This window comes from Poecilia formosa, unplaced genomic scaffold (genome assembly GCF_000485575.1).
Source record: "Poecilia formosa unplaced genomic scaffold, Poecilia_formosa-5.1.2 Scaffold88, whole genome shotgun sequence".
Lineage (NCBI taxonomy): Eukaryota > Metazoa > Chordata > Actinopteri > Cyprinodontiformes > Poeciliidae > Poecilia > Poecilia formosa.
In genome coordinates this window covers 189,496-211,735 of record NW_006800027.1, presented here as the reverse complement: position 1 = coordinate 211,735, position 22,240 = coordinate 189,496, and the positions used below count along the sequence as shown (strand labels likewise).

At 36.9% G+C, this 22,240-nt stretch overlaps 4 protein-coding genes across 7 annotated transcripts; 2 read left to right on the top strand and 2 right to left on the bottom strand.

The window, feature by feature from the left end:
- Positions 1-291: 291 nt before the first annotated feature.
- Positions 292-4,916, top strand: mfsd13al (major facilitator superfamily domain containing 13a-like). Its single transcript, XM_007557318.2, has 7 exons — positions 292-733; positions 1,419-1,733; positions 1,815-2,243; positions 2,418-2,572; positions 2,653-2,736; positions 3,383-3,526; positions 4,373-4,916. Exons 1-7 carry the CDS (start codon positions 569-571, stop codon positions 4,512-4,514), a joined length of 1,434 nt encoding a protein of 477 aa, XP_007557380.1. The 5' UTR covers positions 292-568; the 3' UTR covers positions 4,515-4,916.
- Positions 4,917-5,290: 374 nt separating this feature from the next.
- Positions 5,291-9,666, bottom strand: LOC103141603 (uncharacterized). 3 transcript variants are annotated; one of them, XM_016673938.1, is made up of 6 exons: positions 9,558-9,665; positions 9,072-9,383; positions 8,882-8,982; positions 8,745-8,792; positions 8,398-8,511; positions 5,291-8,283 (listed from the first exon to the last, which is right to left on the bottom strand). In XM_016673938.1, exons 1-6 carry the CDS (start codon positions 9,607-9,609, stop codon positions 8,230-8,232), a joined length of 681 nt encoding a protein of 226 aa, XP_016529424.1. In that variant the 5' UTR covers positions 9,610-9,665; the 3' UTR covers positions 5,291-8,229. The 3 variants fall into 3 exon arrangements, with proteins under 3 accessions (XP_016529424.1, XP_016529422.1, XP_016529423.1); XM_016673936.1 differs by having other exon boundaries at positions 5,291-8,511; positions 9,558-9,666; XM_016673937.1 differs by having other exon boundaries at positions 5,291-8,508.
- Positions 9,667-11,019: 1,353 nt separating this feature from the next.
- Positions 11,020-15,962, top strand: LOC103141602 (ER lumen protein-retaining receptor 2-like). Its single transcript, XM_007557316.2, has 5 exons — positions 11,020-11,297; positions 12,650-12,750; positions 12,832-12,990; positions 13,269-13,521; positions 14,940-15,962. The coding sequence occupies exons 1-5, from the start codon at positions 11,207-11,209 to the stop codon at positions 14,972-14,974; spliced, it is 639 nt and encodes a 212-aa protein (XP_007557378.1). The 5' UTR covers positions 11,020-11,206; the 3' UTR covers positions 14,975-15,962.
- Positions 15,963-17,850: 1,888 nt separating this feature from the next.
- Positions 17,851-21,621, bottom strand: LOC103141601 (promethin). Of its 2 annotated transcripts, none has more exons than XM_016674021.1 (5): positions 21,548-21,621; positions 20,243-20,342; positions 19,963-20,131; positions 19,732-19,877; positions 17,851-19,206 (listed from the first exon to the last, which is right to left on the bottom strand). In XM_016674021.1, exons 1-5 carry the CDS (start codon positions 21,604-21,606, stop codon positions 19,162-19,164), a joined length of 519 nt encoding a protein of 172 aa, XP_016529507.1. In that variant the 5' UTR covers positions 21,607-21,621; the 3' UTR covers positions 17,851-19,161. The 2 variants fall into 2 exon arrangements, with proteins under 2 accessions (XP_016529507.1, XP_007557376.1); XM_007557314.2 differs by having other exon boundaries at positions 20,243-20,344; positions 21,431-21,619.
- Between the last annotated feature and the right edge of the window lie 619 nt (positions 21,622-22,240).

The following is a 22,240-nucleotide window of genomic DNA, read 5'->3' as shown; positions in this document are numbered from 1 at the left end:
TAGCTTAAAAAGTATGGAGGACCAAAACAACAACTCCACGCGTGTAATTTATATGTATAATGTTTTTCACGTTCTTAAGTGAGTTACTGAAAATAATTACATTTTTCATTAATATCCTACATTTATTGAAAAAGGCCATGATTTCCACGGGAACGGGCCACTCCCATTATGGCGGACAAGCTGCGTCTTCAGTGTTACGGGATTGGCCTGTCTATCATCCAATCACAGAGCTCTGCGTGCTATTCGTTTCTGCAGCCAATCAACTGTTTGTTTATCATGACCGAAGTCCAGTCAGAAATCGAGTTAGACAGGATCGCGGATATCATGCAGTTTGTGAAGATTTTTTTTGTTGTCAAACAGGCTTGCAGTAGTGGTGTTGACGGGAACAGACGCACGAAAAAAAAAAGAAAACAACCAAAACTACTCTGGGCGTGTTTTCCTCCATAAGATCAACTAACTTCACAATTTGAGAATGCTTTTTTGCAATACATGACGTGTAGCATTTCTTCGTTCATGATACATAGGAGAGACCTCAGTTTCCGCTGGGTGCCTTCGAGGAATATCCAGCATGATGGCCCGACAATGGATAAACTGTGGGATCAACCATGCTGCTTTTGCATATGCCATGACTACACTGGGGTCATCCATGATCAACAATATTTTTAGCTTCTACTATGTCAAACTCTTTTTGAACAAGTACAATATATCTGAGTCAGCTTTCCACCAATCACAAGTGAGTATGTAAAAGTATTCATCTGTTTAAACGTACTTAAACGTACTCGTGTTTGCAAAAACTGCTTCCTGTTTTTGCGCACCTAAAAGTCCTGTTATAGATTGTATTATATACTCTGCTCTTTCTTAAACCGGTTATTTACACAAGTAATCTTTTACAATCAACTATTCTATTAATTAGATACTTTTTCCAAACATTATCATCTAATTTAGAATTTACTACAAATGTCTTATTGTCTGCTGTGGCCATTTCCAGAGGTTTTTATCATTTTAACTAGGTTGCTTGCAGAAATTACATAACTTCTATATTTTATTAGAATTCTACATAATAGATTAACAAGGAAATGCTACATGTTTGTAAACACTAGCCCTTATTTAGAGCTGCAATGATCTTTCTATAAACACAGACTGTACTACTACTAATAATAATAATAATAATAATAATAATATGTATGTTTTGCATGTATAATAAAAACACTTTTGTCTGTAAATATGTTTTACCTGAAACTTCTCAGTTCAACCAGTTCAAATTCACTAAATGCCGTTATTGCATTTTGAGTGTATTATGTTATATAAGACTTGGAAATGGTCTCAAAGCATTGTTTGTTAAACGTGTTCTTGGAAAAATTAACCTGATGACCTGAATAAATCTGGCCTTACCTGTTTAAAATAATATGTGCCCACAGGTGGTGTACATGGTGTGGAATGCTGTCAATGACCCTCTGTTTGGTTACCTGCAAGATAACTCCAGGGTGCCTTGCTGCTCTCAGCGACGTCTCTCCATCCTTTATGGCGCTCCTCTCTACTCGCTGTCCTTTCTCATTGCCTGGTTCCCATGGAGCACCTACTCTAGTGGTGACTGGTTGAGTGGCCTACACCTGACAGTGGCGCTGTGTGCCTTTGACGCGCTGTTGACTTTCGTGCTGCTCGCACAGTGTGCCTTATTTGCAGAGATTTCAAGCCACCACCATAATCGTTTAAGACTTATAAAATACAACCAGGTAAGCCAACTGTTTCTTCCCTAAACTCTTTAAAGTTTAAACACTACATCCTACTCATGCCTCGTCTTGTCTTTTCCTCAGCTGGCTTCCCTCATTGGGTCCTCCAGCGTTCTTTTCTGTGGCATGGTGTCGACAAACATGGAAAACTTCAAAGCTTTCCAGGCATTCACGGTGCTCATTGCTATAATTAGCTGCATCTGCATGATGTACACTGGGATTTACAGTAAAAGCCGCTTTGATAGTAAAGTATATGAGTTAGTTGATCAAGAGTGTGCCGACAAGGGGGCAAGTAAAACGGTGTGCTCCCTCTCCATGTTGAAGTCGCTGACATGGCAGATTCTCACCAACAGGGACTTCCAGCTGTTTGTGGTCATGAACTTCTTCCAGGTGTTCATTTTGGCTTTCTTTAATAACTTCACCATGATATTCATGGAGCACCTGATTCCCGTAGATGCGCTTCCGTCGCTAGCCAAGAGTTTCATGTATGGAGCAGGATTCATCTTACCACAGGTAAATTTTCTAAGACGCTTCAAGGTTTTGCATAAAAGGATCAATTAGAACCTAAATACTCAAGTTTTATTGGTTAAAACAAATTCTTATGTGTTTTTTTATGTCCATCTGTCAAATTTCTGCAAATTTAAAAAAATATATATTTATGATTTTAACCTCTTGTTCCCTCTGTAGCTTTTGGTTTTGAGTAGTCAGAGTCTTCTGCAAAGTCTTGGCTACTACAAGATCATCCTCTTCACATTTGTCTTGGAGGGTGGGATGGCAGTCCTCATGTTTATTCTTGGTCCTCAACGTTACTACTTCTTGGCCTTTTTCCTCACTATTAATATGTAAGAAGCTCTAGCTTTGATTGCACTGTAGACTGTCCTTTGTATATAAGCTTATTTTGTGGTGTGATTCATTTATGCAGGGTTATAATACAAGCAGCCTTCAGTCTCTTTGGCTTGCCGTTGGCGGACATTATTGACACGGATTTGCAGAAATACAAACGCAGGTAAGAAAACACACAAGTACTGCATTTATTCTAAGGCATGTGTGAACATTTGGTTAACAGTATTTCCCAGCTTTCTTGGAAATACCTCAACAGGTATCCTTTTTTGACAACAAATGTTCCCAACCATTTTCATGTGGCTTCCTTTGGAAAATTTCAGAAAATTGCATGACTTAACTTTTCATATGCCTGGTATCAAAACCAAATTCACTGTAGTTTGTTTTTCTCAATGTAAAAGACCAAGTGGAAGAAGAAGTGGTAGAAAAATTATGCAAAGTATGATCTCATTTTTTGCAAATGAAAATTTTAAGAAGTAGTATAATAATATGTCCAGTCCATTTGCCATTTACACTTAAAATCCAAATTTCCAATCAAACTCTCAGTTTAAAAAGAAAATTGAAATGTGACAAATATTCTTGTATACTGATACTTTTTTTACAACTGATATTTATCTTCCACCACGATTAGTGAAGAGAATGTGAAAAGATCCTCATGTAAATAAATGTCTCCACAGCCCACTTCAGTGAAGAGTGGTATCTTTAGCTCACTCAGTTTCCATAACAACCATTTATTTAGAAAAGCTTTTCACTGGGTTCCAATAAAGGTGGACAGTTATTATAACTGGTGTTGTTTTTTGTGTTTATTTTAGCTCCCCTCTCTCCTCCATGGTGTTTGGAACAAATGCTCTGTTCACCAAACCAGCTCAGTCTCTGGCTCCCATGATAGTCCTTAATATCATGAACCAGTTTGGATATGAGAAGCTGAAAGATGTGGGACAGGAGTCGAATCAAAGGTAGACAGTTCATTGCACTGACGATTATTTATTTTATAAACAGTAAAAACGTTTAGTATGCAGTAAAAGCACAGAATTGAATTCTTTTGTGAATAATTACTCTGCCATTAATTTTTGTTTTGAAACGTAAATTGTTTAGAATGAAAACTAGTTGATCATCTTAAAAGTAAAATCAACTTCTGACGGACAGTTCCAAAAAAATAGAAAATATGTCACAAAATACTCAATTATTAATTATGTTTGAAAAAAATCAAAAATACTGAGTTTAACCCCTTAACTGTTAACCCAAAAACACACATTCGCAAGTAAACCATCGCCCTTGTGACAATTAAGAAGTTTTAAAATTGAATTTATTAAATCATTTCTAAGTTTATTTCCTTCTTAATTGAGTATATTTTCTAAACTGTTTTTAAATGTAATTGCTACTGTGTTTTCTTGTGTTTTAATGATTACAAACTGTTATTTTAAGCATATTGTTCAACTCCCACAGTTGATCAATATGCTTTAAAAGGTGAAATTTGTGGAACGAAATACATTCTGGCAACTGAACCAAGCACTGCTCCACTTCTTCTCATAGTTTTATCATCTATCACAGTTGATCATCTACAGATTGTGTCCTACTTCTTTCAGCTCTAAAGTCGCTGGTAATATAATAATTTACTTTGGGTGCTAAATATAGATAAGGTGTATACAAGAAATGGCACAATATTAATGTACTATTATTATAGAAAACAAATGTTTTTGAAACGTTTTTTTTTTTAAGAGTTTGCTGGTGAACTAGGTTGAAGGGAGGACCAGCTGCAAATGAAAGTAACCTATGGCTGTTTTGTATCTCCTTGTTTCTAGAGCTCTGGAAAGTCTCCACAGTGTTATGTTCTACTTGGTCTGTCTGATACCCATGTGTGTCGCCATTCTGCAAGTTCTGGCTTGGAGGCCATTTTCCATCCGCAACAGTCACACAGTTGATTCCAAGTACATTGACACCTAGTATCAGTGTCCTCAGAGTGGAAAAGATAAGCTTTCACTGGATGGTTTCTTTTTGTGACTGCTGGAGATGGGCACCAGCACCCTTCCCAACCCTGGAAGGATAAGCGTGTTAGATGACGGATGAATACATGGTTTCTTTTTGTTGGTGTTTCGGGGGCCTCCTTCATTAATCTTGCTAAAGTATATGTATTTTTAATTTGATAGGTGATGAGGGAAACATGGGAAAAGCGCATTCTCTTTAAAGACATTATAAGGTAATAATTTGACCTTTTACAGGTCCTAAAGTCTAATGAGAGGTGCTGGTCACACTTGTTGCTACTTTCTCTGTTGAATTTTACCAAATCTGAAAGGGTTTATGTAGGCTTCCATTGTTGTGTTGCTTTTCTTAAAAACTGGACTCTGATGTACGTTTTGTACACTTTAGATTATATGTAAATGATATTAGGAGCTGATAAAGACCAGATCATCCTAATCCACAAAGCCTTGACCTCAAACAGGGTGTACTTTATTTCCCCGTGTTTATAACAGTTTTCAGTGAAATAATATTGAGTTAGATAGAAATCAAACTCTTCTTAATATTTGACTAATTTAAAAAATACAAAGGGCTGCACAGTGGCGGAGTTGGTAGCACTGTTGCCTTGCAGCAAGAAAGTTCTGGGTTTGATTCCCGGCCCGGGGTCTTTCTGCATGGAGTTTGCATGTTCTCCCTGTGCAGGAGTGGGTTTTCTCCGGGTACTCCGGTTTCCTCCCACAGTCCAGAACCATGTCTCTGTGTTACCCTGTGACAGACTGGCAACCTGTCCAGGGTACAGAAAATGGATGGATGAAAAAAAAAAAAAATCTATCAAAGGAGGACAACCTCCTCTCGTGATTTCCAACATCCACAGTGTCAGGTTTCTTCTAGCTGTGGTGTAAAAATAAGATGTGTTAACTAACTGTGACTTTAAATGATCTGTCTGACAAACCCAGTCATGATTCTAGGTCTGTGCTGTCCTCTGCACATCCATTAAGGAAAAAAAAATAAAAAATCAAAATCACCCACTCTGCATTAAGTCGACGGAGCAAAGTACCTCAAAAGAACAACAGTATAAATCAAACTTATTTTGTTGCAAAAGAAATCATCTTGAAATGTTTTTGAGTTTACAACCCATGATTCCTTTGAACTAATGCGTGTCTAATGTTTTACCTTCACACTTTTACAGTCGCATTTCAGGTTTGGTCTTTGTCTTATTTCCATTTTCTGCCCTAACATAAAGCTAAAAACTGTTATTTTAAGTTTCTTTGAAAGCTATGCATTCATAAAATAGAAAATGAGTAGATTTATTTTACTTATGTAGGCTCTGATAGCTGTTTTTTGTTGCTGTTGAAGAAAATGCATTAAAAACAACGCAAGTTATGTTTATAATAAATGACAGTGAGCTCAGTTGCATGTAATATTGACAACACACTCCAGCGTGTATGCAAAAATAGGTTAATCTTTATTTACCTTGAAGAAACAGAATAAAAATGTAAAAAAAAAAAAAAAACATGAAAGATGAGGACCTTTATGAATATAACTTACAAGTGAAAACATGCAGTACACGGTTTCACAGGAAAAAAGTTTAGTAGGAAATGTCACAATGATTAAAAATCAATTGCAGAAATAAAACTTAAATACCAGATTTAATTTGAAAATGGATTAGAGCCATTCCTTTGTAGGAGATGTATATGTCAAATGAAATTTATGCTGAATGAATCCGTGTTGTGTATGCATATGAAACTTTAAATGTCCACTGTCCACTGTCACAGCTGAATTATTATTAGAGTTGCCTTAATATAAACTGGTGCAATAAAGATGATATTTGCTTATTTCGTAATGTCAATGCCAACCTGTTCTGCTTTTATTTGTTCAAATCATTGTGAGGTATTATTAAAAGAGATTTTAAACATATTTCCAATTTTAAACATGATTCTTAAAGTAACAAGCAAAATTCCCCAAGGTAATCTTTATTTTTCTATTGTTTTACCTACAAGGAGGCACAGTTCCTGGTGTGTTTCTGCAGGCAACAGCTCTTCTGACTGACATGCATACAGCATATGAAGAATAGATGCAGAACCTAACAAAGTTTGATGCTAACAACCTGATTTTGAACACCAGAATAGACAAATTATTGTTATAGTCCAGTACTATGTAACACAGAGGGAACATGGAGTGTGACCAGTTTTAAGTTCTCAAAGAGGAAGTTAAAGAAACTGCTGATCAGTTATCAAACATGCACAACAGAAAGCGTTTTAAAGAACAGCATGATATCTTTGTATTGCAGCAGCACCAAAGACTATGAAAGAAAAAAGGCATATGCAAACTTTACCAGAACCAGGTTTATGATAAAACTGGATTGTTGGCCTCAATGTGCAATGACATTCGTGTTCAAAAGATTTAACAATTTCTACTGTTTTTAGAGACATTTGTAATATTTTCATTTTATTCTCAAGGCTTTATAGGAATATCACAGCAACAATCAATAAGCCTTATTGATCTGTTAGAAATTTTAAACATAGCAGAATAAAACTAATAGAACAAACTCCTTAATACAAGATTTCTTTGGCATATTTATTATAAAAGTATTTTGTTGGTTCAAAAATGCAGTTTTTTCTTTCAAATAGGAAAAAAAAATCAACCAGTGCCTAAAAGAAATAAAGAAATATAAAATATTATGACCGTCTTCTTTGCAGTGATGAATCAAGGCTCTCTGTATGGAAGCAACGCAACCCACCAGAGTCTGGGTTTCCATGACTACTTTTTTGTCAAGATTAAAGTTTGGTGAAGAAGGGATATTAGTTCAGAAGCTTTACATGCCAGAACAACATCTGCCTCTGTAGGAACAATTTTGGGATGTTCACTTCTGTGACTGGGCACCAAACCATAAACCAAAACCCATAAAGTGATGGATAATCTTGTCTGGTGTGAAAGAACTTGGCTGCCCTGCACAGATTGCCGACCTCAGCCCGACAGAACACCTTTAATATGAATGAGACTGTGACCAAAGTCGTCCAACATCAGTGTCTGACCTCATTAATGTACTTCTGGAATAATGGTTCAAAAATTCTCATGAACAAACTCCTAAATCTGCAATTAAAACGGGACGTCATTCATATTAAAAGCAAGTGACCGAAAGTTTTGGCAATACAGTGTCAATCATTTACAGAGCGTGACAGGACTTTAAAATTCACAAACTGAATTAAAAAGAAAAAAGAAAAGAAAGAAAACATCAACCTTACAACAAAATCTTACATAGGATCTTTACACAGCACTGTAAAAATGTATTATTTTACTAATGTTGCTGTCTAAAACCACCTATTACATAAGGATGCATGCCATGTTCAACTTTTGGATCTATGTTGACTGCTTAAAACAACTATTTCTCATTTAATCCTCTGTTCTGCGCTGCATAAATGCCTCCAATTACAGCTCCAGAATAAACTTGCATGGACTAGTTCATCTGAGCAGAAAGTTTGAACAGAACTATGGAAAGAGACAGTCAATGTGACGCTGCTGAAAACCCTGAGTCAGCATCATTACTGTGCAGTAAATGTCTCATTTCATTGGTAAACTTGAGCAAAGGTCCAACCAGTCCCCTGACTCATTTGTCCTTTCATTTGCAACAGAACAGTCGCCTCAGGCACATGTTTCGTAGCTTCATAACATCCTCCTGTTATTTAACAGGGTGAGATGACCATTAGACATTTTGGTAGATGTCGTCGGTAGAGATGTTGCTGTGCCCACTTGCTGCCTGGAAAGACATTAACACATTTTTTTTTTCTGTTTAAACATAATGCAACAGTAGGTGTTATTGCAGTGTTTCTGTTGAGTAATGTTGACGCTGATGTGCTGCAACATAATTTACCCCAACTTGGGAACCGTTTCCTCTTGTGCTTTGTTTCCTTTTGTTCACCATCGTCCTGCTGTGGAGTTCTTGCAGTACGTCTCTGAACTGTGTTTTCTTCCTTACGCTATTCTGCTGGTAAATGTTTCAAATGATCAATAAAACATATTCAGAGGTTTAATTTTTGTCACGTGTATTTGAAGGTACGTCGAGTGTTGCAGTCGCGGTGTTTCGAGAGCCTTTTCAGTCAGGGATTTACTGCGCCTTCGATTTTGTTCCTCTTTTTACGCATGGGCTTTTCCCCTCACTTAGAAAACAGTTTACACAATAGAAACACAATTTTAAAAAAAAAGAGACACTTCAATTACCGTTTCAGTTTTAGAGCTCTTGTTGCTGAAGGTCAAGTTACAGTCACGCTGGAAACAGAAAAATAAAAGTTTTTTGCAAACTTTCAGTTTTTGTTTTGTATGCATGATTGTTGACATAAGAGATATTCATGATTTACCTTCCTTACTATGATGAGCGTAACCAAAGCCAAGCTGTAGATGGCTAAGAGAGTAAATAACACCCACACAAGAATCTTCCACAGCATTACCTTAGGTTTTCCTGGAACATAAAAGAAGAAATTAGTTATTTGATTCACGTCACCAAAGCGTCGATAAGCTATATTTTTTCCAAGCTTACGGTCTCCTTACCTCCCACTACAAGAAGAGTCCCATTTGCTACAAAGGGTTGGCAGCATTCTGTCTCTTTTGCAGCACAGAGGTAAAGCCCAGTGTCGTTGCCATTAACAGAATCGATGTTTAAAAGATTTTTTTGTATGTTGTACCTTTGGGTCTGCATAAGACGCTTATGGGAATCCTTTTTAACAAGAAACCATTCGAACTCCAGTTCTCCAGCTGAACAGTGTGAATAAATGCTGCAATTTAGAACAGCTTTTTCACCTATATTTTTCCACATCAACTGTTGCTTCTGAAACAAGCATCTCTCTGATTTTTCTGTGTGTCCTGGAATATAGAGCAACAAATAACCTTTGATTATCTTCCACCTTTAAAGTCTTTTAGAACAATAGCAGGTTTGCTGTCAAATCAAAAGTCACTTTCAAGGATTTACATTGTACTAATGTGGAACTGGGGAATCAATAGGTATGTAATTCACCAAAAGATATGTTCATTTCTTACCTGTCCCGGCCAGGTGCACAAGCAGGAAAAGCAGCCAAAGCATTCGCTTCATGTCTGTAGCTTGACAGCTTGTGAGTGATCTTATGATTTCCTGAATGAGGTGATGAGAAATGACTACAACATGGGAAGAAGGTTGTATTAAACTTCCTCAACTCTAACTTCCTTATTTAACTCCACTAAGCAAATTACAGCTACAACATTTTGAGTGGAATACATTTCTAAGCTTATTACCGTGTCACAGCTGCTTAACTTTTCCACATTTTGTAATTTTACAAAATGTCAATGTATTTTATTAGGATATACATTTCCAAACTTTCTCGATTCCAGTCAAATTGGATGGAGGAAGTCTATCAACCACAATTGTTAATGATTGCGACAGGTTTCCTGTTGAATTAAGGCCTGTGTTTTGCCTGGATTTGCACATGGATTTATTTTGGCCTGAACTTTTGCATTATAGCTCCAGTTGCTTGTTTTAGAGTTGTTTTTCTGTAGGTTTTCTTCCAAGATTGTCCTTTTATTTATATCAATTTTTCCATTAAGTCTGATCTGCTTCCTACTTCCCTTTCCCCTGCTGAAGAGTCTCTATGTGAAAATTGTTTGCTTAGAGTAATCTGCAGTGATAATTTTGTTCCACTTTGTATTGTAAGCCAGACGGTTTAATTGCACATATTCTTCCCCTTGTCGGTATACCATAACTCTGTGGCCGTCCTGTGCAGAAAAAAACATTTTCACATTATGTCACCACTCTAAGGTTTCTAGATATTCACTGTGTATGGTTTGTAATAAACCTTTATTTATTTATTTTTTTACTATTGCTTATTGCCACTTTTCCATAAGGATCAGATCTGTGATCTACACTGCAAATAGTTGTCCTGTAGATTTTGGGATATTGATGCTCTTCTTGAACCTTATGCTCTTTGTTGTGCCACACAGTCATGTGCAGGTACACTGTTTTCTCTATAACTGCCTTTTTAAGACAATTGCTTGCACTGGGATTTTATTTTGGAGTATAAGAATAATAGGAGCTGAATACAAATGATTACCACACTTTTCACATTCATTTGTTTTTAAAAAAGAAAAAAAAAACATATTAATCGATTCTTCTTCACTATTTTACTCTACTTTGTGCTATTAAGAATAAAAAGGCCTAGTGCTTAAACTGAAAAGACGTAAAATCATCAAAAATATGAATTCACCCTGAAAAGGAGCCGTCACTAGAACTCAGAGCTGACATATTGGCTTGTAATGCGTTATAACCTGCCGCGGAAAGCTCCTTTATCAGCTTTTCTCTACGTATATTAATTCTTACTACCATGCAAAAATTATGAAAGAAAATTAACTAAGTGACCCACCGTATAAGGGCTTGTGATGTTCCCTCTTCTGTTCAATTTCTGTAGGCGGGGCCATTTGTGCTGTCAGTCACGTTTCCGTCCAATCAGAGATGAGCTTTGTGTTATCAGCCCGCCTCCTTCCACGTCGACCTGCACCTTCGCCATATTTTCAACCCTGTGGATCCCGCAGATTTGTGTTCCCCTCTAAGTTACTAGGAGAAGACTTGTAAGGCAGCAGAACGCGTCACTTTGAGTCGGAGTAAATAGTGAAACCTTTATCTTCCCAGCTCTTTCCCCTTGTAATTCCGCTCTGCAACAATGAACATCTTCAGACTGACAGGAGACCTCTCTCATCTGGCTGCTATCATCATCCTGCTACTTAAAATATGGAAAAGCAGATCTTGTGCAGGTGAGCTTCGACTTTAGTATTGTCGTATTATAATATGCTGTATTGTGGCGTTCCTGATGACATTTGTTAAGCTTGACCTCTGTCTTCAACTAGAATGTGTGTTATGAGTCTTGATCAGTAGCCTTTCTGCCAGCTAGCTTCACATGCTAATGGTACTGGTCATTCATTTGAGCCAAAGGCTAACGGCTAAAAGTAGAGCTAACTGTTGGCAGTCAAAAACTGCTGTTTGTAATTCCATACATCCACAAAACAGCCCGCCTAATCAATGATTTCTGTTCACTTGAAGACATATGTTGTAGCTTGGGGGAATGTCTACTGTTGTAACGGTATATGAATGATCTTTGCTGAGTAACTGGTTTGATTTGCTGCGAGCTGCACTCCGTTGTATTTGTGCTGCTTAGTAGAGATTATTATTAATATCATTATTATTTATGATTAGGTTAAGTTAATCTTTTAAATATAAACTGCTGAATTCACACTGGGTGGTTTTTGCCAGCTCTACACCCCCAGAGATCCTGCTCTGAGGTTTGTGGATTGACTTTTTTGGTCTGTTCTCTGACGTGGCGCTGTAGGAGAAGCTGCGGAAGTTAGCAACATGCTAAAGCTTTCTCTTTTAAAATAAGGCGAGACGGAAACTGTAACAATCTAAGGAGGGAATTTTTGTCACAGTACTGTATAACGTCATTTGTTGCAAAAAAAAAAAAAGATGTAAAAAGTTTAAAACATCACAATATCACACAATATCCAACATCAGTGACCAACAGCAGAGACAGTATGAAACGATGCAGTCCAGAGAACACCACTATGTACTGGACATTGATTCAGATAGTTTAACATTTCTGATTAACAGATTGTTTGTATACAAAACAAGGTTTTCAAATGCCCTCGTATTTTCACTTGTTAGATTACAGATATAGGGTCAATACTTTACTTCAATTTGAGAAATCTGATTTATAGCCTTATGAGTATTTGCGTTTGACGTGTTTAAAACAATTCTTTATCTAATTCACTACATAAAATTTAATTGTGGGTTATTGTGTTCAAACACCCACAATTTGATATGTCAGCGTTTGGTCAGGTAGCCTGATTAAGGTTCAGTTTCCAATAGGAAAAAAAAGCTAGAATTATTTTTTTTTCTTATACAGCTTTACACAAGTTTCAAAGTATATTGAGGATGATATCCAAGGGATTTGGTATTATCAAAAAAATATTTTTGGGATGGTTTGAAGTCATTTCCAGTAGATGTCAGTATGCTACAATGAAAAGCCTGACTTGTGAATTTTCCAGACTGTTTTCCAGCCCACAGCCTACCGAACTGAAACTTTGTATCTGCTGATATTTTCTTGTTAAAGGCATCTCTGGGAAGAGCCAAATTCTCTTTGCCCTGGTGTTCACCACACGTTACCTGGATCTCCTCACCTCTTTCATCTCGCTGTACAACACATTCATGAAGGTGAGGTAACTGTTAACCAAACACACAAGTGCTGTTTCTTTGTGTGTCGCCACTGATGAGCGCTTCTTTGCTGCTCATCAGGTAATATACATTGGCTGTTCGTACGCCACCGTTTACCTGATCTACATGAAGTTCAGGGCCACCTACGATGGAAACCATGACAGTTTCAGGGTGGAGTTCCTGATTGTTCCTGTTGGGGGTCTCGCTGTTCTCATCAACCATGACTTCTCTCCCCTTGAGGTTTGTTTAAAACTGTTGTGGGGTATCCAGACTAACTTGTCTAGGTTATAAACAGCTATTCATAATGAGAATATATTGAGTTTGTGGAGAAGAACCTTGTAGTCAAGCACGGCAGAGGATCATTGATGGTGGGGGGCTTTTTTTTTTTTCTTCCCACTGGAAATTTTAAATGTAAAAGTGGTGGATTAACAATATTGACTTTGTCAACAATAATTATTCAGAATGTATTGCCGACTTGTTTTCTGTGGTGTTTTTAACTGAAATCTTTTTGTCTGCAGATCCTTTGGACGTTCTCCATCTACCTGGAGTCTGTGGCAATCCTGCCACAGCTCTTCATGATCAGCAAAACTGGAGAGGCCGAAACCATCACCACCCACTACCTGTTCTGCCTGGGCCTGTATCGGGCCCTCTACCTATTCAACTGGATTTGGCGTTACTACTTCGAGGGTTTCTTCGACATGATCGCCATTGTGGCTGGCGTGGTCCAGACTGTCCTCTACTGTGACTTCTTCTACCTTTATGTTACCAAAGGTGGGTCATGTTCTCAATTTGCACCTGGAAATTGCCAAACACGATGGCTCAAAGCATTAAAAAAAAAGGATGAGCATCTGTTTTATTGTCTATAGACAAATTGAAAGTGAATTCTTAGTCACTTGTTGGGATAATTTGTTGATTCTCATTTAGATGGATGGTTTCTGGAATATCTCTTCCTAGAATAACATTCATTCATGTTATCTTCTCTGCTTGTTCCCTGAAAAACCTCACTGGAAAGTTCATCCTTAGCTGATTGGAGGTTTCAGACATCTAAAATTCCTGAAAGGAGCAATTATTTTTTTACAAAGTCTCGAGTCATATTTGCCGATTATGATCCCGTCATTCTGCAATAAATCAGAGGATACATAATCCCAGTTCCTCACAGAAAAATTGTTGTGCTGTAACACTTGACGTGCTCTGTGAATTTCCTCTCATGTGCCTGAGACGTAGCTAAAATAATTTGCCACAGTTCAAGATATTTTCAAGGTATTGACATCACAACTATCCACTGGATACCACAGCGAGAACTTAGAAACATGCTGTATAGTCTAACATTTTTGGGTTTTCACTTGCTGTGACTTACTATAGACAGTAATTTCAGTAGAGATGTTTCAGAACCCTATACTTATTCATAAGTTTGCGTGCAGGTTTTGAAGAAGCTCCAGATGTCAAATAAAATTGGGGAATGGTCCTTTATCAAACCGTTAAATCAAAATCCACTATCGATATCTTGTTGTTTTTAAGGTTTTTGAAACATGCAGACAATAAAATTCAACTAGGCAAATGTCACATGTGCTCAATTCGTTTATAAATTACCACAAAAAATTTTAAACTTGATGCTGGGAATTTGAAATGAGAAATATTAGTAAACCTGTGCTGTGATTTTAGTTGTCAGAGGTGATTGTTCATTGCACAAAGTAGGTAAATGAAAGAAGGGCTACCTAAAAAAAAATAAATAAATAAAAATCATCATCTAGATGGTTAAAACGTGGACACAGTTGGGTGTTCCTAAATTATAATAAACCCAAATGCACAACTAAAATGGCTTTTGAATGTATATAAGTTTCTAGAGTAACCATATTGGAAATTTATGAAATATGCTTAAAAAAACTAATCTAAAGCTTCTTAAAGAGCCAAAATAATGACCAAAATGTCTGTGGTGGCACTGCAAAAAAAAAAAGACAAAAAAAAATCACTTTTTATATAACGGTCAGTTCCATTACTGCTTAAGTGTTTAATGCTTTTGAATCTTATGTTTCCTTTTCATGTTCAGCACTTTGCTTCAGTTTGTGGTTTTAAATAATCTGACAATGATTTATGAAAAGGACATCCTCTAAACCTAGGCAGTTCTAGTTATGGTTTCTAAGTGACGTCCAAGTTTTTTTTTGTTTGTTTTTTTTTTCCCCTCCCTGCAGTGTTGAAAGGTAAGAAGTTGAGCCTGCCGGCATAAAGACAGACTGGAGGAGACGGGGCAGTCCCAGCAGACTCAGGGGGCGCGGAGATGACGTTGTGGAGTCTCATGAACGACAGCAACAGATACCAGGAACGACCAACTATTGGGGGGAATAAAAACACTAGTCGTCTTGATGATTGCTCATGGAACTGGTAAATGCCAACAAAACACCGGCGCTGAACAAAGATCATCGACTTTTGGATTTCTATGTTCAGCATCTTGCCTTAAAACTTCTTTTCATTGCTGTTCAAAATAGGATGCATTGCTCCTTTCTTTTTTTTCTTCTTTTTTTTTTTTTACATGTGAGGTGTATACCCTTGTTTTCTGTTATTACATAACGTCACACAAAAGGTAGACTCTGAGTACCTTGTTTGACTTTAACTTGGTAAAGTAAGAAAATGCACAAAATGTACAGTCTTATTAAAGAGTGAGATAAAACATAATGTATCAGAGTGCCTGATGAGGATTATGTCCATTTTCTCAGTGTTTTTGTTCATTTATCTAAAAATCTTTTGATTATTTGTGTAGCTATAAGCAAATATGCTTTGAGGAAAAACATTCAGCGAAGCCAATATTAGAAGTGCTTTTTTTTTTTTTTGTTGTTGTAAACTTTGCTTTAGTAAAAACATTTTAACAGGTTATATGTTTAAAGATCACAGATTTTTACGGGGAGCTCATAGAGGGATTTTGACTATAAAATGTAAAGTATAGACTGGATGATCAAAGTACCAGCAATCATTTTGGCACATCAGTATTTTCAAATGGTGCTCATTTTGTTTAAAATTCCATTTCAGATGTGTTCACTAGTCTTTATCACTTATATGTAGAGTTCAATAAAATTCTAAAGCGTTGTATTGTCACATTTTCGGAGCAGATGGAGCCTCAGGCCTGGTTTTAGCTGTTATTGCACTCCAGAACCAAACTCATGAACACCTTCCAGTAGTTTCTCCATAGTTTTTTTTTTTTCCAAACCTGAAACTGGGGTTAAAAAGAAAAGATTGCCATGTTTCTTAGAAAAATCCTCTGGCATGTTGACTAACTTTTGTATCTCAGCTGATTTGTTTCTGTTCTAAATGGGCTTTTGAGCACAGTTCTGCCTTTTTTTTAATTGCTTTCTAACTGAGTAGGTGTGATGTTGTTCAACGAGTGCATTTCTGTTAAATCAAAAGGCCCCGTCAACTTTATCTAAGTAGGCATTCCTTAGGGGTTTCCAAATTTTGTCAATTATTTTTTTTTTGTTTTCTTTTTTGCATGAGATCACCTCCATTAAAGATTTTATTATAATCAAAATTAAGTGGCTTGTTTGATTACTGAAAAAAAAAAACTGGAAGTTCACTGCATATAATTGTAAAATTCCTTATAAAAAATATTCATACTCTTTTTTTTTTTTATCTACTTTGTCACACAACCACTGATCTTGAGGGATTTTATTAGAATTTGATGTTTGACAAATGGTGCATAATTGAGGCAAAAAAAAAAATCTCACCATTTTTTATGAATTTTTGTTCAGCAGCTTTTATTACAATACAATTTTTAATCTGTTGCAATCAGTTACCTTCAGAAATCATGTATATAGTATTATAATTAAGCTCAGTGGAAATCCAGTTCTATGAAGACCTAAATGGTTTGTTAGAAAACATTAGAGAACCTGCAGCTACAAGAAGACCAACAAACACAGCAGACCTAATTAGGTTTAACCTAAGTGAAACATAAGGTTGAGAGATCAAAAGTACCTTTTGAAAATTCACTATCAGGTCCCACCTCAGGTTTAATCATTTGACTCAAACTTCAAATACTTGCACAGCAAGCAGGCAATGGAAACTTCAAACTAGGTGCAGCAAATTCATGCTAAAGCTCATTCATGAAAAGAGGCAAACATTAAGGAGAACCAGAGGACTTAAATGGATGTGGGATTGGATGATGACATAAAGACGAAGGGGAATGTTCTGAAAGGACTGAATCAGTCACCTGACCTCGACAGAAGAGAGGACGCTTTTCACAAACTTGAGAGGAAATTCCAGAAGTCGGCTGCTGGAAAATCACAAATACTTTCATTGATTTTGATGTATGTTTTAAGTTTTCTGTTTAATTCTGCTCTCTACTTCATTAAAGTTTAAAGACTACATTTTAAGCAAAATTTAGGTGATGGGAACATCACCGTTTCATATGACAAAAACCTCTAAGAAAGTGCAGCACTTGACACAGATCGAGCAAATTGTATTTTGGCCAATCGCTCCACAAATCCACTGATAATTTTTTCACAGTAAAGCCACAAACTTTGATGCATTTCCCTGGTGTGTCATGTGACACAAGCACAAGGCGTGCATAACTGGGAGGAGGAAGGAAAATGACATTGTTTCAAAATTTTTCACAAATAAAAATCTGAGAAGTGTGGCATGGAATTGTCTTTATAATAGTTTTCGAAGCACCTTTACGTGCAATCACAGATGCAAGTATTGCAGGTTTTTTTTTACAGGTAGTCAAAATGTTATATTTTTGGTTTGATCAAACAGGAACACCTTCTTCCACATGCATTCTCTGTCCCGTCCTTGACTTGTGGCTTTTTTTTTTTTTTGCCCATTTATGATACAGACCAAATTTGTGGCCATCAAAACATGTTTTTCCTGGCAAGCAATTCTCAAGTCTTGGTTTCTCTTCAGCTGCTCCTCTTGACCCATTCTCTTCATATGTTGTCTTTTTCTAGACTATCAGGGAACATTTATAGTTTTTATTTTTTTGTAAAAACTTAAAACCATATATATAATTTTTCCTTTTCTCTTAAATATTTACTACTTTGTGTTTGTGTATTGCATAAGACCACCTCAAAATCAGTAAATCATTGTGCAGTTGCAAAGTACTGTATATGAAGGGCATTTTAAACAAAATCCATTTATTTCTTCCCAATATGTGGAAAACGCAAATGAAGAAAGAAAGCAAAATATGTTAATTATACACAAAATGTCTTAAAACAGATTTTACAAAACTGTACTTCAAAGCACAACAAGCAGTGTTTTTGAACAAACCTTTAGAAAAAGCAGCTTAGTCTGAAGTTCATGATAATTAAATGAGGAGCACAGAATTCAGTGAACGTGTTAATAGAGATTGAAATCGGTGAATCATGTTTTTCCATCTGTTCATAAATAATTGATCGTATGATAAAGCAACTTTCTGCCGGAAAATCTTGGCTTTTATCCCACATAATGCTGAAAGCAAACGCGCCACATACATGGCAGGCAGTCTTAATGTTTTGACACTTTAGTCACACTTCAAGTACAAATTATACAATAAGAAAAAAACTCTCTTTAATCGTCAGCATCAAGTGTTTTGCATTGGTTCCCTGAAGCACTAGAATAAACAATTTTTTTCTAAAACTGGGCTCTTATTGTCAGAAAATAATTTTTCCACGTGTGCATTTCATTTAAAAACCTATAGAATTACGATTGAAAGAATGTAAGATAAAAATACTTTTACTTTATTATAGCATTGAGAACAAAATTAATAACTTGGATGATTAATATGATGCAAACAAACAAAACCTCGAAGCAATTCTTAACATAAACGTAGAAATTTTGGCAGGAGACGGCACATAAAACATAAAGTCTGGGTTACAATCTCTCCTCCTCCTGCATCAAACATCAGCTCACATGAGGATGACTAAATGTTTAATGCTCCGGTTAGTTTAAGTACGGTCTCGGCTATTAATACCACAACATTTGCCCCTGGGATTTCTTGTAAGAAAAAGGAATATTAGATTCCTAGAAATGATTAAAATGACCATGAAGGAGACTAGTGGTCTGATATGCTTTTTACTGTGTAATATTATTATTTAACAAACTATATAAATATAATATACTTTTTGTAACTAAAAATGGACCTAGAACACATTTGGAGGAAATGTGCTGCTATAGTTGCATCACTGTCCTGAAACAGGATGAAGGTTTGACCTGCTCAACAGAGATCAGCTCTTAAGCCCGAATGGGAGAAGTGAGCAGTATAGACACTCATACATATATTGCACTGTAAACAAATAAAACTTCACACTCCTTTCACTGATGCAGCAAGGACACTTGGTGTTCATAAAGAAGAGACCTTGGCAGAGGTTTTAAGCTTAGCGGCTCAGATCCTGAGCATCTTCTGTTGAGCGGCGCCAAAACGCCAGGCAGAGAGAAGACGGGGACATTTCCCTACTGCTGCTTCAGTCCTGGAGTCTCTTCTTCACTCTCCTTCTTCTAGTTCAGGAGAAAAGGAAGCAAATGACCAAATGACGGTCAAAAGTTAATAACAGAGGCCACAAACTGTAGATTTTACAATGCATTTTTATTCTGGCCACTTTTCACCACTGAAGGGTGTGATCGACACTTTTTCACTGCAAGTCTGGCTGCATCTTCAGGGACGGAGCAAGGAGACCCTCCTCTCCAGTTTCTAAACTTTTGCATCTTCTTGGATATTTCTGCATTTACTTTAAGAGACCTTACTGCAGCATGTTTCGCCATGGGGATAGCACATTCAGAGTTATGTGCAGTGAGAGTTTTCCGCTGCATGGTGTGTGTGTGCCTGCAGAAAAGTTCACCGCTTGTCTCATCTGATCAGAACCCTCATGGTTTCTACACGTCTTAATCCAAAATGCAAACATGACTACTTGTAGCTTCCCTTCTACAATTGCTTTCTTCACATTCCCAATAAAATAAGGAAAAGTTTCTGGTTTAAATGTTAAAAAGAGGCACTCTACATCTGTCTGGGGTTGTTCCCTTTACCTTTGTCACATGAGGGTAGTAATTCCTCAGCAGGTTGGGAATGGTGACGAACACACCGGTAACGATGATCGAGACCACCAGGGAGAAGAGGGCGATGCCGGAGAGCACAGACAGCAGAGTCATTCCTCCAACTAACAGCAGAAACGCTAAACGGAAGAATTAAAATCAGCTTGACGTATAAAGAAAAAAAAAACAAAAACACATTGTTGAGTTTGAGATGTTGCAACGTACCCTCAAAGAAAACAAACCCCACAACCGACATAACTATCGTAATGAGGGCAAACAAGAGGAAGAGCCCAACAGGTAGAGCAGCCATGGCGCTGAACAGCAGCAGGGCGAGAGCTAAGAAAGGCCGACGGCGGAGGTACTGCCCGGTCTTTGTACTCATCACCTGTGCCATCTGTAGGAGAGGAAAACACACCTGGAAGCTCCAATTTGCCAAATAAGTGGAGAAAACACAATGGATGACTGAGGAATGTCAGTCAAATACAGGTGGGACGTTTGGGCTGACCTTGGGATCCTCTTGAAGGCGGTTCATCAAGGTCAGCCATCTTTCTCCCAGCTGCTGAGTCAAGCTGCTGTTGCTGCTGTGACGCTGCATCTCAACACACCTGTGAAAACAAAATCAGCCACAAAACACTCTCAGAGATATTCATAGTTCTTAACCTGACTGTGCCTCTGAATTCTTGTCCAAAACTTTCAATTTAAAAGCTTTTTTTTCCCCTTTGTCTGACTGCACCTTCTTGAATACACAACTCAACTTTGATGCAGACGGGGAGACAAAAGTGTAAAAATGTTATTTTGCGGTTGAAATGCAATTGAAAAAGTAAAACTCTTAAGTAGATTGCTTACACACACAGGGTTATATTTCAGTCATTTCAGTTAATTTTGATGAATAGGTGTATGTATTCTTTTGACAAATTCAACTGTGTAGTTTCTTTTTTTAAGATGCTTAGTCACATATTTAAAAAGGAAAAAGAGAAATAAACGTTTTCTGATTTAAATATTGAAAATGTTTGTTTCTTTCCATGTTTATTTCTTTCCACCTTAAATGAAAATTAGAAACCGAGCTTTATATCTAAGAGAATATCCTTAGAGTGGCTTTCAGCTAATTCAGAAATTCCTCACAACAAAGATTTCAAGGTGGGATATGTTGGATTTTTCCAAACGACTCACTATATAAGACAAATCTTAACTTGATTGAGGTTTACTAATACATATTTCGGCCATAATAGGCTACAATAAATTGAGTCAGGTCAGCAATAAACGACATCTCAGGACACTACACGCACCAAAAATGTGCAATTTGTACCTGTATTAATTAAACCCATATAATCCGAAAACATAGACACACTCAAAATCTAAGGTTTAAATGCAAACATTCAAACGTTTGCAATTTAATTTTTCATACTGTAAGAGGAATGAATGAGCTGCGGAGCTGTAAAATGTAAACAAACCCAAGTGGAGAAGTGAAACGTGTTCATGTGCACGTCTGAAACAGAAGAGCCATCACGAGTCCATCCAACAAGTCTTTACAAAGAGATGCAGGCTAAATCTGAATTAGTATCTATTTAATTAAAATAATGCTGAAATGAAGGTTTACGCAATCCGAGACACTTTACTGACACGTATACGATCAGAAACAGACCTAAACTTAATGTTTCTGGAGTCACGACGAAGTTCTGCTGGATCCACATACCTGAGAAAAACGCTCACAGTGACCCTGCTTTGACCTTCAGCACCTCGCTGCTCTCAGCATAAAACACCAAATCCTGAAGCTTCCCACAGCTCTTACAAACCATGGTGAGGAACACACCCTTTAAATAAGCACTCCTCTTTGTTTCCTCCCCCATCTTCCTCCTCCGGATTCTTCATGCTGCGGCTGCTGGGACTCACTGCTGCCCTCTGCTGTTGACTAAAGATACTGGAGCACAAGTGGTTTTCAACAAGATATTCATGTATTATTTAAAATCCGATTGACAATATTTAATTTGACATTAAACAGCTTAACCGACAGGCTAGAATGTTTACCAAGCTATCGGGTATATATTTCAAATTATTTTACTATTATTTTTTAAAGACGCAAGTTGCCATAAACTGGTTTGCCCAGCCCAGTGTTTAATGCTCTACTGCCACCTTGTGGTTATCGTGAGCTTATGTTTTCATCAACGAGACTTAATTGATGATAATTGTTTTGCTTTTTCTTTCGGACCGAAGAAAATGTTTAATTAGTAACAAAGAAATTACATCAGCACAATCAGCACAGAAACAGATGACAAACATTACTCTATTTAAACGTTTTTCCAATATCTTCGCTCTGGAAACTTTTGTATTTTACTTTTAGTATTAGGAATATACCGGGATGATTTCATTTTTAAAATGAAATTAAATTGACTTGAATTTTAATTTGGATACATGAGCATACCAAAAGTCAGACCAAAACAATTTCTCCCTAGCTATTTCTATAAATTAATTAATTTAATCTATGCATTTGTTTATTACTATTTCT